The 15,616-nt window shown below is 47.3% G+C and overlaps 1 protein-coding gene across 1 annotated transcript in view; it reads left to right on the top strand.

Moving 5' to 3' along the window:
- ENOX2 (ecto-NOX disulfide-thiol exchanger 2) overlaps window positions 1-15,616 on the top strand; it is a 43,706-nt gene that overhangs the window by 7,113 nt on the left and 20,977 nt on the right. Inside the window, 4 exon segments of the mRNA XM_068408687.1 lie at window positions 3,649-3,792; window positions 5,817-5,948; window positions 10,808-10,963; window positions 14,393-14,599. Coding sequence (XP_068264788.1) covers window positions 3,649-3,792; window positions 5,817-5,948; window positions 10,808-10,963; window positions 14,393-14,599 — 639 coding nt within the window.

The raw sequence follows: 15,616 nt of genomic DNA, 5'->3' as shown, positions 1-15,616 counted from the left end.
CCTGAGCTGGACGGGTGGTCCAGGCACTTTCTTATGGCTTGACTCAGAATCAACCAGGTTGGAAGAGCCCTCTGGGATCATCGAGTCCAACCGTTGCCCTGACACCACCCTGTCAACTAGACCAGGGCACTAAGTGCCATGTCCAGTCTTTTCTTAAACCCCTCCAGAGATGGTGACTCCACCACCTCCCTGGGCAGCCCCTTCCAATGGCTAATGACCCTTGCTGAGAAGAAATTCTTCCTAATGTCCAACCTGACCCTCCCCTGGCGAAGCTTGAGGCTGTGTCCTCTTGTCCTATCACTAGTTGCCTGGGAGAAGAGTCCGACTCCCACTCCACTACAACCTCCCTTCAGGTAGTTGTAGGCTGCACTAAGGTCACCTCTGAGCCTCCTCTTCTCCAGGCTAAACACCCCCAGCTCCCTCAGCCGTTCCTTGTAGGTCAGACCCTTCACCAGCTTGGTCGCCCTCCTCTGGACTCTGGACTTGTGACCACTGGCAGGGTGCTGGCCGTACAGCTGTGAGAGCTTCCTTTACTTCCTGTAGACCCCAGTGTTTGTCCTGTACCTAAGGAATCTGGTGTTTTTTTTTCCCAAAATACATTAATAAATTTTTTTTTTGCGAAGAACACAGGTAGTTTTTCACTCCTTGTTACTCGCCTCCTCTGGAGGTGGCTGCCTCGCTCCCCAGCACAGTCAGCAGAGCAGATGCAGCGTCTGCGTGCTCCTCCTACACCGCAGAGCCTAATCCAGCGGCCTGGCTCAAACTGGGGATGGAGATAACTGGAGTAAGTAGCTGCCTTTGCTCCTCAGTGGGCTAGCGAGTGGTTGCCTGAGCGGTGTGCGCGAACGCTTGGGCGCTGGTTAACGCTGAGGGTCTGTACGTGTCGTCGCAGCCAGAGCAGGGCAGCACGAGTGTCCTGCTGGACCTCTGCCCAAGCGTGGGAAAACTTTCAAGTTTAACGTTGTCTTTTCCATCAGCGGGATGATAACAGGTAAATCTTACAATTGCTCCTTTTCTGCTCTCCCCATGTCTTTGCGCTCTCTCTATTTTTGCTCGCTCTCTATTTTTAACCTCCTGCACTCGAGATTTGTTTTCCTGAGCTCTCATGACCGCAGTGATATTTTGACTTTGAGGTACTTAAGAAACAGCATTGTAGGCATCTCGCATAGTCGGGCGTGACTATTGTTGTTGCCAGCCGAATGGTACTTGCTGGTTTGGCTGCTTCTTGCGTTCTCACCTTTCAGTAGCTGGGAGAACGGCTCCTTCGGGCTCTCTGTATCCACTCTCTTGTCTATTTACAGCCGTACGCAGCAACTGTGTTTATTAACAAGTTCTTGGAAGTGGAATCCTCTAGAAATCGCGACAGAATCAACCAGGTTGGAAGAGCCCTGTGGGATCATCGAGTCCAACCATTGCCCTGACACCACCATGGCAACTAGACCAGGGCACTAAGTGCCATGTCCAGTCTTTTCTTAAACCCCTGCAGAGATGGTGACTCCACCACCTCCCTGGGCAGCCCCTTCCAATGGCTAATGACCCTTGCTGAGAAGAAATGCTTCCTAATGTCCAACCTGACCCTCCCCTGGCGAAGCTTGAGGCTGTGTCCTCTTGTCCTATCGCTAGTTGCCCGGGAGAAGAGGCCGACTCCCACTCTGCTACAACCTCCCTTCAGGTAGTTGTAGACTGCACTAAGGTCACCTCTGAGCCTCCTCTTCTCCAGGCTAAACACCCCCAGCTCCCTCAGCCGTTCCTTGTAGGTCAGACCCTCCAGACCCTTCACCAGCTTGGTCGCCCTCCTCTGGACTCGCTCCAACACCTCAACACCTTTCTTGAAGTGCGGGGCCCAGAACTGGACACAGGATTCAAGGTGCGGCCTCACCAGTGCCGAGTACAGAGGGACGATCACTTCCCCAGACCAGCTGGCTACACTATTCCTAACAGAGGCCAGGATGCCATTGGCCTTCTTGGCCACCTGGGCACACTGCTGGCTCATGTTTATCCGGCTGTTGATCAGCACCCCCAGGGCTCTTTCCGCCGGGCCGCTTTCTAACCACTCTTCCCCCAGCCTGTAGCGCTGTTGGGGGTTGTTGTGGCTGAAGTGTAAGACCCGGCACTTGTTCTTGTTGAACCTCACGCCGTTGGTCTCGGCCCATTGATCCAACCTGTCCAGATCCCTCTGTAGGGCCTTCCTGCCCTCCAGCAGATCGACACTGCCACCCACCTTGGTGTCATCTGCAAATTTGCTGAGGGTGCACTCGATCCCTACATCTAGATCATCTATAAAGATATTGAACAGCACCGGCCCCAGAACTGAGCCCTGGGGAACACCGCTAGTGACCGGCCGCCAGCTGGACTTTGCCCCATTCATTTGCGACGCTGTGATGTGTCTAGAGGAAGGTTTGGTACAAACGCCTCAGCCCTGTCAGCGCGTGGAGACGGCGTAAATGTCAGCTGTGGTACTGCCACGGTTCTGCTGATTCCCCCAGGATCATGGGCTGACCTTAGCAGAAATGTAGCTGTTTATGTCTCTGTATATGGGGCCACAAAAAGTTTGTCTGTGTGTGTTTCCTTTCCATTGACTGCTCAGAGCGAGTTTGCTGAGACAAAGAGAAATCAAACCTGGTATTTTAGTGTCCCTTCAGTCCTGTGTCCCTGCAAGCGCTGAGTATGATGGAAGGTGGAATAATGAACTCAGTGCTCAGCTGAGGGGCAATGTACCTCTCTGAAACTTGCCGGGATTAATTGCATTCTTGCAGCTTTGTGTCTGAAGCCTTTGGTAATTTGGAATTGTTTACAAAGTACTTTTTCTCGTTACCTGTAGTTTTAAGAAACAGCCCGTTTTTAGAGAGCCAGGAACGGTTGGGACCACGTTCCGCTGCAACAGAAATGCGATGAATTGACCATCACCTGCAGCTTGTCCACCCCAGATCTGTGGAGGGTGATCGTCTAAGAGATCTTAACTGTTCTGGTTTTATATCGTTACTGGAGATTTACTTAATTTATATGGGTCAATCTAAATTTATTCTTGAGTAAACCAAACTCCTTGGTAGGACTCTGATAGCGGATCCGTCGCTTGGCTGAGGAGGAGTTTGGTCCAGTGGGCTGGTCTGTGAGCTCCCTCCTCGGGGATGCGCGTTGCAGAGCACCCTTCCTCCGCTACGAAGGGGGACAACTGCTTGCCAGAGTCCTGGAATCAAAATTGCCATAGCACCTTTTGGTTTTGAAGATCATCTAAGGATGTGCCTTGTTTTTTTGCTAGTAAATAATACCAGCTGACTTCACAACTGGTGGCAAATTGGGTGAAACAAGTAACTGTTACAAATGTATTCCTGGACTGGAAGAAATAGAAAAGAATTCTGGCCTCTGAGTTTCCAAGCGTGAAATACAACACAGGGGAGGTGCAGCCCTCGTTTACAGTATCAAACAGTTTGATTTGTGTGGGGTTAATGTTTGTGAGGAATATTTTAAAGTGGTGCCAGTGTGACACTAAGATCAGGCGTAGCTGGGGACAGTAAACAGGAGGCACCACTCCGGGGGCCTGAAGGGCTGCTTGTACCATGGGACTGGGCGTTTTCTCTTGTTATTGGTGATCCTGAACCATCGCAAACCGATTTAAAGAAAGTCTCTGAGTGTGTTTTTCTCTTTTAGGCTTAAACCATCTGTCCTTTGATCCTGCCTGCAACTACAAGTCTCCGCAGCTGGGCAGCAGTGCTGGCCCGCAGGCGTTGGAGAGCCCGGCCGAGGATGGAAGCGACCCGGGCAAGAAGAGGAAGAGAGCAAACGTTCCCGCAGGTGAGGCGAGGGGCAGCTCGGTGGCTGGCACCAGAGAAGGCACCATCCCCGTAAGCACAGACCTGACTGGAGACATTCGTGTTTGAGATGGTGTAATAAAAGCAAATTGTTAAATGGACCGTAATAGCTTATGATGTTGTAATATCAGATCTAGGAGTCTTACTGAAGCTGGTATCTTAATTTTCTTTGTACTTCTCACAGAGTGATCAGGGAAAAAAGGAGACAGAATAATGTATTTGCAGATTATATTGTGGTAGAAAACTGCAATCCCACCAGTGTGAGACAGCTCTGTGAATGCAGGTGGCCAGGTCTGGTGTCGCTGCTCTGATCTGGGCAGCTCTCTCGAGCTCTCTATTTTCTCCTCAGCAGAATGCCCTGGGCACTGGCTGGTGGCTTTTTTTGAACTGGATGAGTCCTTCTGTGTTTTTCCACAAGAAAAAAAGTTTGTGGGGATTGTTTTTGATTTTGTTTGTTTGTTTTTTTTCCCCCCTGTGCAGAGTTAACCTTGTGCTAAGCGTTTTTTATTTCCTTTTTGAAATCAGGTATTTTTGCATTTGGGCACCTCTAGTTAAAACCTGTGCAAACAAAAAGAACAAGCACATGTCTTGGTGGTACGTGGAAGTAACCAGCTAAAGGCATGGGTGACCCAACTAAATCACTGAAGAAGGTTTGAATGCTTTAATGGTCCCACCTGGATTGCCAGATAACTCTACTGGACCTTGAGTAAATGACACTGGTGCTGACGTTGTTCTTTGCTTCGTTTCCCGTTTTAGCATGGAGGAGAAATGTCTCCAAATGGTGGTGGAAGTACTCTGTGCTGGAATGGGCTGGCCATGTCTGCTACGTCCAGTGCAGTTATGACAGCTGATACCTGCTGAACGTTTGTCCTTTTGTTACTGAAAAATAGTAACCAAGAAAACTCTCCAAATAGTTTAGAAAGCCGACATTGGTTTATTACAGTTGAGTGCATGGGGGATCTCTCCTCCTATCATGCACACCTAAGAACAAAAGCTTGCTCCTTATATACATAATTCCAAGAAAAGCCCACCCATTCCAAAAAAACCTTGTGCATATGCTAATACGTTATGTAATGCATTACGTAATGTCTTTACGCATGCGTACTAAATTGGGGAAGGGGTCTGGGGTGGTCTCTGGGGGTCGCAATCCCCCTTTAATCGTGCTTGTGCGCAAGCGTGGTCGAGGCCTTCTTGTTTACAAGTACGTGTGTTCTCAAGAAGAAGATATCGTTTTGGACTTATCTCTCCTCTGACACAAGAGTTTATGAATCAAGTTAATTTAGACATCACAAAGTTCTCTACAGTTTTGTTTTGTCTTCTGGCCCTTTTATAATCAGCAGAGACCTTTGTTTTTCTAAGACTAAGCATAAACAGCATGAATCATTGTCTACTAGAACCTTGTTATCAATCTCATAAACAAACTCTATCTACAGAACATGTAGTTTGCTTCAGAACCTATTGTTATTCTCTATTATTCTAGCTAAAAGGAAAATTATTGACAGGAAAGCTTGTTCTGTGTAGAGGTAACACAGAGCAGGCCTTTTAGAGCCTACTCTGAGGCCTACTCTTGCTAAACCGTTGCTAACTCTGAGGCCTACTCTTGCTAAACCATTGCTGACTCTGAGGCCTACTCTTGCTAAACCATTGCTGAACTGAACCGTCTGGTATCACTTTGTTTATAAATCTCTTGGGAGGAGTCAAAGTGTACCCCTTACCTTTAACCAGTGTTCCTTCAAGGCCCCTCAGAGCTGTTGATGGTAGCCAATAACCATGATTTAGATGCTCTGGGAATGGCGGTGCTTTCATAGACCTCGCTTCTGTAAAATGTCTGCTCGAGGGGGACAGCACTGCGTGGTTTTTTCATTTGGCTCTTCCCCGTGTGTTAGGTTCAGATCTGGTTTTGGATGCTGCTACTGCAGAGCCTTGCTGAGCAACATATGCCCTGCAGAAGAGTTAAGACATGCACCTAAGCTGGTTAATCACTTTTTTTTTTTTTCCTCTCGGCAGATGGTGGCAGAAGTCTAAGCCTCGACTCCATTCTGATGGGCTTGCCAATGTCAGACCCAACTGCCTGGGCCACCGCGATGAACAATCTAGGGATGGCTCCCATGGGGATGACGGGACAGCCCCTCCTGCCTGGTACGTGAGCTTGTCCAGGCTGCGCCCACCTGTGCTTTCAAACATGGCTTTGGGAAGAGCCTGTTGCAGTGGAGTTAGTTCGCCTATGGGCGTACAAAAACCATGAATAAGCTGTGTGTGAAATGCATTGATGTCTGCAAGTGATTTATTTAGAGGCCAGTGTTTAAAACTGATTTCAGAAGGGAATGAGAATACATGTTTTTTGATGCAAACACTGGTTATTGTGAGGTACCTTAGGTACTCTGCAGTGGGACCGGCAGGAGGAGGGTCCCAGCAGAGCTTGGGAAACCAGTGGCATCGAGTAACACACTATTCTAACCTGAACTGGAACTGCTTAAAAGGAAGGGTGGGAGGGAGCTGAAGAGGAAAGCAATAGGGCAGTAAAATGGATGTTGCAGGAATTAACGGAGGTTTCTGCTCCAGAATGTGAGCACCCTTGTAGTCTGGAGTTGCCTGTGCACGGTGAGCCATCCTATCCAGGCTTAGTAAAGAGCTCCGGTGGGAGCAGAGCTGTGCTGTGCCTGGCTTCTCAGCAGCGCAGGCTGCCTGGGCAGCGAACTCCTGAAATGAAATTAGTTTCAGTGCTTTAATGCATTAAGTGCTTGAGAAGGGTGCTGTCTCCTGCCCAATGATTGCCTGCTCACCTGGGGATGGGAGCATCTGTGTTGGCAGCACTCTGCTATCCTATTTCTCCTCCCGTGGCACAGAGCAGGTAGTTTGCTGTGCAGTTGATACTATATGTAACTAACAGCATCACTTAACTTGCCCTAAAGTTTTGCATGCAGACTGTGCTCTTCTGTCCCCTAGGCCTTGTTTCATATTTGTCACTTGCTGTCGGGGTGTTTTCATGGGCAGTCTCCCATTCCCTGCTGCAAGAATAGGGGAGGGCTTCGGGTGGTGTTCGTTTTGATCCCTTTGAGATCAGGAGGTCTGCACCCAACACAAACAGCCTCAGAATGTTTTAGAAGGAGCCAAAGTATTTTTTTCTTGATCCGGCTGCAAGAGAGCAGGATGCTCTGGTGAATGTGGATCAGTTCCCAAGCACAGTGATGGTTTGGAGTTTATAGACCAGTTGTGTCTGGGAGAGTTCAGAAACACTGGTCTTGAGAAAGTTGAGGAGGAAGATTGTAGGAGAATTAGATGAGTAAGCAGGAATTACTTTAGGAAAGATAGTTTGCTTCCCAGCCCTATACACTTGAAACTATAGATGCATCCTCAGCTAAGTCAGGTGAGTCACACTAATCTAGCAAATACCCTTCGTAAAGGTGTGCTTGTGGTATAAATAAGGAGGAGGCACACTGAGGCAGAGCTTACTGCACAAGTTTCTTATCTGGGGAACCAGACTTGGTCATAGACATAACTATTCTTTCACATGAATCAGTTTGCAAAAAGAAATAAATGATTACCCCTATTTTATTTACCTAAATGCACATTTTGGTTGCCTTTTCTTCCCTCTGCCACTTTTTTTTGTAGCTGTTCAAGTACCCAATAAAGATGCTTCTACCATGCTAACTCGAGTAAAACAGGTCGATTTCTGCACAAATTATTTATTTTTTTCTGATTTCTTCTTTATCTCTCTGTATTTATTACATTCTAGATCCTGAAGACTATTTTTTGCCTTTCTATTATACATAGGAATTTCCTACAACACTGAGTACTGTAGTAAAAAATGAAGTAATATATAACATTCAGCATAAAACACATCACAGTGTTTTGTTTATTTTTTTGACAATATTTGTACATGAGTTGCTCATAGTGTTACTTTTCATCCTTCTAGAATGTTTTAACTTAATAACATATATTAAGCTCCATAGCCACTTAAAGACATGCAAGAATTATTATTTATGTATTTTCCCTACATTTTAAATTAAAGTAAGAATGCAGATTTTTAAAAAATGTAAACACAGATATGAGTCCTGTAGTACAGAGAGTAAAAGCAACATTTATGCATATTATCTTCTGCAACAATCAAAGGAAGATCTTCTTTCAATGAAATGAGAAATACTGGCACTAATATTAAACTTTTAAATGAGATATCACATCTGGCATTTTAGCACAGATTTAAAGTGCTTGCTGGTCTGAATTGATTATCCAAACTTATCCTCATAATACAAAAAAAATCGCAAACAATAAGTAGTATTCATTGGTCCTTTTAGGGACCAGGAAAAATCTATGGCTAGTATCTGTTAAAGATGAGAGACGATGGAAGCTTCATGTGCTTTGGGCCATCTTTGCTGAAAGCTTGGTGGGACTAAAAGTTTCAGGTCACAGGAAAAAAATGTCTAAAAGTGCCTAAGAATTTACCAGCTGGTTTCTGCTCCTGTAGATGAAGAAAAGCATATAGTTGTGAGATGCTTTAAGAGGACCTCAGTGTCTAAAAGGAACACACAGCACCTTTCACTCCATCCAGCTGCTGCCAGCTTTGTGTAAAAAAGGTTATCACAGCTTGCACCAGAAAGTACCTGCCAGGCCTGATGTTTTTTGAACTCTTTAGAGACCTTGAGGACTTTATTCTTCTTTTTCTGTTCTTAAAAATGGAGACTGGCCCTTCTGAATCTGCTGCTTAGGTCTCTCAGATGCTGTAGCCAAGGGCTCAACGTCTTAACAGAAGTAGCAGGTCTCTACGCAAGCTGGCAGGTTGCCTTGCGCGTTGCTGGTTGAGCAATAAACGGTGGGGCTCACCCCAAATCCAGCCACCACGGGCTCTGTTTGCCTTTGCATACACACTTTCTACTTTTCATTATAACGTGATAGTTCATTATTCTGTTAGTTCTTTTGCTTCTGATAATTTGCTTTTAGATGATGTATGTATTGGAATAAACCCCAAATGACTTACTACCTGAAGGGAGGTTGTAGTGAAGTGGTGGTCGGCCTCTTCTCCCGGGCAACTAGTGACAGGACAAGAGGACACAGCCTCAAGCTTTGCCAGGGGAGGTTCAGGTTGGACATTAGGAAGCATTTCTTCTCAGCAAGGGTCATTAGCCATTGCAAACGCCTGTTTCATGGCAGAGGATTTGCCTCAGATCTGTGTTTTTACTGTGACTGTTCATGTGTGACGTAAAAACAGCACCGCTGGCACCGAGTGCGAGGAAATCCCAGTTAGGCAAGTGAAACAACGTACATGAGCTGTGTAGGAGTGTGCCCCAGGTAAAATATTTCAAAATACAAAGGAAACAAAATTCAGCTACCGAACGCAAACAGCCAGTCTGGGCTCTGAAGGTTGTCTGGCATCCAGAGCACTGTAAGTAGCGGTTGTGAAGAGACGGATACAAAAATGCTTCACAGAATCCCAGAATCAATGAGGTTGGAAGAGCCCTCTGGGATCATCGAGTCCAACCATTGCCCTGACACCACCAGGGCAACTAGACCATGGCACTAAGTGCCATGTCCAGGCTTTTCTTAAACCCCTCCCGAGATGGTGACTCCACCACCTCCCTGGGCAGCCCCTTCCATGGCTAATGACCTTGCTGAGAAGAAATGCTTCCTAATGTCCAACCTGAACCTCCCCTGGTGAAGCTTGAGGCTGTGTCCCTCTTGTCCTATCGCTGGTTGCCTGGGAGAAGAGGCCGACTCCCACTGCGCTACAACCTCCTTCAGGTAGTTGTAGACTGCACTAAGGTCACCTCTGAGCCTCCTCTTCTCCAGGCTAAACACCCCCAGCTCCCTCAGCCGTTCCTCGTAGCTCAGACCCTCCAGACCCTTCCCCAGCTTGGTCGCCCTCCTCTGCACTCGCTCCAACACCTCAACATCTTTCTTGAAGTGCGGGGCCCAGAAATGGACAGAGGATTCAAGGTGCGGCCTCACCAGTGCTGAGCACAGAGGGACGAGCACTTCCCTACCCTTTCCTGGCTTAGGGTTGTGAATCTGAAATGGTGCCAGCTTAGATCAAAGGAAACCGCTGCCTCTGCAGCGCTCAGTTCTGCCTGTCTGTAACTTTTGTCTGTGCCTTGCAAAATTAATTTTGTCCGTCTACACGTGAAACAAGCAGCCGGATTGAAAGGCTCTGTAGTGCTTGGGGTTGTGTGTTCTGCGGTAGTGGCCTCTGGTATTTTGGGATTGCCTCAGTCTTCAGAGCTGCTTCTGCAAAGAGAGCAGTGGTGGTAGAGGAGAATTCTTCCTCAGATCTCACCCCAGTGGTACCAGCTGGCCTGCTGACGCTCTCCAGCTTCTGAACCTTCTCTGTAAGGCGTCTACGCATACTGCTTCCATTTTGGTTGCCTACAGGTGTTGATACCCCTCCTTTGACAGCTCTGTTTAGTTTTATTTGGCATTGGAGGCAAATGTAAGAGCAAAATCAAAGTAAAATGCTACTTAGATACAGTCAGAGTGCTAACTAAAGCCTAGAAACAAGTTAAGCAGGGTTAGGCAGGCAGTAAAGCGTTTCCTTAAATGCTTCTCTGTGTTTTACCCAGAGTTATTCTGGCACGTTCTGAGCTGCTGAAATTGGTACTCTTGTCTGGTTTGCAAGGTGATGCTCTTAGCCTGTGTCACAAGCTGCCCGCACTACTGAACTACTCCACGAAACCAAACTGGGTTAGGTTTTACACTGTTTCCATGTGCCATGGGGTTTTTTGTATGGATAATATATTACTGGGGAAGGTTTTGACACTAGATGGGAGATGGTGTCTACAGAGTGGAGAAGGAAGTTGTTTACTTGAACAGAGAAAATCTATTTGGCTGAGGCCAGAACAAATCTAAAGTTCTGGGGAGTTGTGTTGTGACGTTCCCTCTCTGTGGCTGTTTGTGCAGCTAATTCACACCGGCGCGTGTGAGGAGAGTACTCCGTTTGCTGTCTGAATAAACAGTTACTGGGTGGGTCCAAGCCACCCCCTGACTCCGTTATTCTCTTCCCCATTTAGATTTTGATCCTGCTCTCGGGATGATGACTGGAATCCCTCCGATCAACCCCATGATGCCAGGCTTGGGGATCGTCCCACCTCCCATCCCTCCGGACATGCCTGCTGTGAAGGAGATCATTCACTGCAAAAGCTGCACTCTCTTCCCACCTAACCCACGTAACTGTTTGTTTTCTCCTGTTTATGTATGTGTGTATATATATATATCTCTCTCTCTATATCTTCACAGATAGCAAGCTCTTGGAGGTAAGGGGACTGAGTCTGTGCTGAGTCCGTGCTCTGGGTGTTGCAGAATGTGATGGAAGGAGAGTAGAGGCAGTTGGAAAGAAGACAGAGAACTTTAAGAAACAGGCAGTCAGGGCTCACCAGGCCAAAGCAAGAAACAAGGATCCCCTTCAAACTACCTGACTGACCCTTTTTCCTCACGTTTATTATAAAAAACAGAGTGGGGGGGAAAAACATTGTTACCTGGCAGTTGGCCGGGCTTGTGCAGGCAAAGAGGAAGGGGATGAAATAGCCAACAGAATGTAGATGTGATAGACATAAGTAGGAAATTTTATTTCTTGGCTTTGGAGGATATCCTTAGCTATTGCTGTCGGAAGAGACATGTATTGATTACACACTTAGCATCCAGTCTGTCCCAGTTCTTTGGTTTTTGGACTTTGGGATTTTTCTGGCTGAGAGACTTCTTGGTACTTGTATTAATTTCCATTAAAAGATTCTAGATCATCTTGATGACTTTTTTTTTGGTCAAATCTGACTTTGCCCTCACTCTTTCTGCCTCTAATGTGTCCATTTCTATGGTAATCAGTTCCTTTCCTGTTTGTTGCAGACTCTGTGTGTGTATTTCTGAGCTCTGTTCTGGAGTGATTACCCATCCAGTTAGGCTTGCAGGAGCTCCGTGTCTATATCTGATTCATAAGCAGGTGCCAGCAGATGGCACCCGAGCCTGACGAGCTCCCAGCAACAGGAGTCAACATTTTAAATAAAACCCCTGCAATGCCCAATCTCATGATTTATCTCTTCACCGTCCCCAGAAGAAATCCTGTCTTGCTGTCCTGGAAACAGTTTTGGGTTGGGTTTTCTTTTTGTGTTCGGGGTTTTTTTTTGAATTAAATACTTGTTGATGAGCCAGTTCAACAATTTCAAACACTGTGTGAGAAGGAAGATGCACTGTTAGTCCCTTCCTGGCCTCGGAACGTGTAACAAAATAGAGCATCTCTTCGTGCTGGCGAACACGTAACGGTCACAGAAACACTCAGACACTGTTTTGAGGTATGTGCTTCTCCCAGATTTCCTCTAGCCACACTCACGGGGGTTTTTCAGCCCAAGGTCTGTGTACGTGGTGTAGGCTGAACTCCCCCGGGGTGCTCCTGCACGCGTGTCTCCTCCTGCCCCCCTTCTCCTGTCTTTGCTCTCTCCATACTCTCCCTTCCCCACCCATCAGGGCTGCCAGCATTTCTTGGTGCTGTGGATTGCTTCCAGGGATGGTTTATCTGCTTTGAAGACCTTTCCCTCCCCTTCTTGTAACAAACTGGCTCTTGACTTCATCCAGACCCGTGCGTTTCTGTTCTTGGCTGTGCGAAACGTGCTCGGTCCTGTTTCCCTGGGACTTTTGTCTTCTTCTGCTTCTCCTGCTGCTTTAATCCCTCCTTTAGTGTGGCCATGCGAACGGATGCAGTCTGAAATGTTAATTCCTGGCAAATATCTGCCAGGGTTATTTGCCAGGGGGGAAATTTCTCTTCTTCTGAGCCAGTCTGGCTCCTATTCCCGTTATTTTGCTAAAGACTTAAAACCATATTTTTTTCAAAATGCAGCTAGTGTGGGTTCGGCACCTCTGTTACATCTTGTGTTTCATGTACTTACGACAGACCTAACATATATCTTTTGATCTGAGATACGATCTGGGCACAACTGTGCTCAATAGAGATGTTGGACTGAGGAGGTTGCTGTTGAGATGTGATCAGGGCTGGTAATTGAGGAAGTTTCCAAGAAAAATTGATAGCGAAGTAGACAGAGGGAATGTTTGATAAGGTTATGAAGGTGTACTGGAAAGGGGATTAAACTTGGATTTCAGGGAAAACCTAGCAGTTGTGGTCAGTGTTATGCTGAGAGGGGAAGCTCAGCATCTCGTAGAGCTTACGAGTCCTTCGTGGAGGCCCTCAGAGCATGACAGAATGGCAGAATCACTGAGGTTGGCAGAGCCCTCTGGGATCATCGAGTCCAACCATTGCCCTGACACCACCATGGCAACTAGACCATGGCACTAAGTGCCATGTTCAGTCTTTTCTTGAACACCTCCAGAGATGATGACTCCACCACCTCCCTGGGCAGCCCCTTCCAATGGCTAATGACCCTTTCTGAGGAGAAATGCTTCCTAATGTCCAACCTGAACCTCCCCTGGCCCTTGCTATAAGCTGGTACTGGACTGGGCGAGCTCCTGGCTGGGCGCTGTCTTGCAGCTTCTGTTCTTGTGCAGTAAGAACAGGACGTTAAAAGGAACTGTTGGTGCAGAAGAGCTGGGGTTTACAGAAAAGAAGGTTAAGGGTGTTGTTTCATAAGCCTGTAGCAAGTCACTGGTCAGACTGGGCGTGAGAACCGAAAGGAGCCATTTCCAAAGAAAAATAAAATAATCCCAATAATTGCTTTTGGAAGAACTTTGCTGGAAATATTACAAAAAATTAAAAGAATGTAATACAACTGCTTTGTTAAATAAATATGTAAGCAGTGTAATTCTGTGAGCTTAACCAGGGGCGATGGATCTCAGCACTGAAATTCATTTAAGATTTTCCAGATATTAACACCAGGTTACGAGTGCATGATCCTTCTCAGCCTTCACGTACTGAGCTGGGAGGGTCTCGCTGCACTTGCCAGGTGGGCACCTGAGCATGGAAATGAGTTCAGTGCTCGAGAAACACTTCTCCAGGTCGCAGCAGTCTCACGCGGTCTGTCGTGTGCGCTGCAGTGTTATGGGTGGGTAGGTGAGCATGCTCTGCAACCTGCTGCTGGCAAACTGGGCTTAACTTCCAGCCTGCTTTTGTCTTCTGTGCTTCATTTTGGCCATACAGGTAAAAAAAAATGCCCATTTCCTTCGTCTCTTCCTTCTCTATTATCTTTTGTGTCTAAATTTGGTTCATGACCTTCCCTTAATGCTAATACTTTTGTACCCTTCGCAGACTGCGGTGTATCTTTTTGCCCATTAGGATCCCCTATGTTAGGACAGTCCTTTAAGCTGTGCTCGGGTAGCACCTCCCATGATAAAGTGTTGAGGTCCTGGTGCTGCTCATGTCCTACAACAGGAGCTCAGCGAGCCTTTGCTTGTGCCAGGGAGAGCGTTTGGAGGGCTTCAGGCTCCTGAGATCTTCTGTTTGGGAACAGGCTGGTAAATGTGCTTACGCTCGTGTAGCACCTCAGCAGCGCTGTAGATCTGCTGCTTGGTGCAGTTGAGTGCAGTGGAGCTCGGTGTGTGCTTGAAGGAAGCCAGCAAGGTATGGTTGTCTCTCAGGAGGGGTGGGCAGATGAGAGGAGCGTGTGTTTGACACACCACAACCTGACCTGACCTGCTTTCTCTCTCTTGCCTCTCTTCAGATCTTCCCCCTCCAGCGACAAGAGAGAGGCCCCCGGGGTGTAAGACGGTGTTTGTTGGAGGTCTGCCGGAGAACGGCACGGAGCAGATCATCATGGAAGTGTTTGAGCAGTGTGGGGAAGTCATAGCTATCCGCAAGAGCAAGAAGAATTTCTGTCACATCCGCTTCGCTGAGGAGTTCATGGTGGACAAGGCGCTTTATCTTTCTGGTAGGTGTATGCATGTCTCAGATGGCAGCTTAAAATTCTGGGACAGAGATGTCATGACTTGTTCATAGTGACAATTGGAAGATTTGTCTGATGTTGTGTCAGTTCGCCTCTTTGTCTGCAGCTATTGCATTTCTGCTTAAACACATGAAAAGGGCTCCTGGTAGGAAAGAAAACAATGCTTGGGTACTGCAGACCTCTGCCAGAGATTGGGATGAGCTACAGAGTCCGTCCCTATCTTACCTGGATAAACGTCCAGCAGGTTCTGTAGATGATGCTTAAAGGTCCTGTAAAAATTTGCAGTTGCTCCTAATTGCTTGTTAATTGGATGGTGTGTTTGACTTCTATCAGTATTTTTCCCCTGTTAGTCACCAGAGCTGAAACGCCCGGGCTCCGTGTGCCTGGGGAGCCCCTGCTCTGCAGCCGTAGGGTTTGAAGAGGTTTGTTTCGTGGAGGACAGAGGCCTCACGGTTGGTGTTCCCAGGCTCTGCGCGGGCTGCCACGTTGTGTGTTTCCAGCCAAGCCTGCATTTGCTGTGCTGGTTACGTGTGCCCTGAGCAGCCTGGGCTTTCCACCTCACTCTCTACCATTCTAGAAAAACACAGTAATACTTCCTATTTCCATGCTAAAATCCCTTCCAAACTCATCCTTTCAGTATATTAACAAACCAGTGTAGTGCCTCCAAAGCCCGTACCCTCTCCAGAGAGATGAGATTGTCAAGATAAGCGAGGGGGAAATGCTCTGTTTTGAGTGATGGTGAGCATTGTGTCTCATTCCAGAGACTCTTGAATTGAGTTAGACTTGTCTCTTTGTGGTTATCCCTTCTACGTAGCCAAACCAGCCTCTTTAGCATGTTTGACGTGAAACTCCAGTCCTGCAAACCATGCTGGTGAGAAGAGTTCCTACACAGTGGACATGCACGTTCTGACCTTATCCCTGCTCCCCCTGGATGATGGGGGCTGTTCCAAAGATGACCATCATCCATCTGCTGCCCTCTTTGCTGTGTCTCACCTCGCATTC

The sequence above is a fragment of the Nyctibius grandis genome, chromosome 10 (assembly GCF_013368605.1).
Source record: "Nyctibius grandis isolate bNycGra1 chromosome 10, bNycGra1.pri, whole genome shotgun sequence".
Classification (NCBI taxonomy): Eukaryota; Metazoa; Chordata; class Aves; order Nyctibiiformes; family Nyctibiidae; genus Nyctibius; species Nyctibius grandis.
The sequence above is the reverse complement of the archived record's forward strand: the minus strand, read 5'-3'. Positions and strand labels throughout refer to the sequence as shown.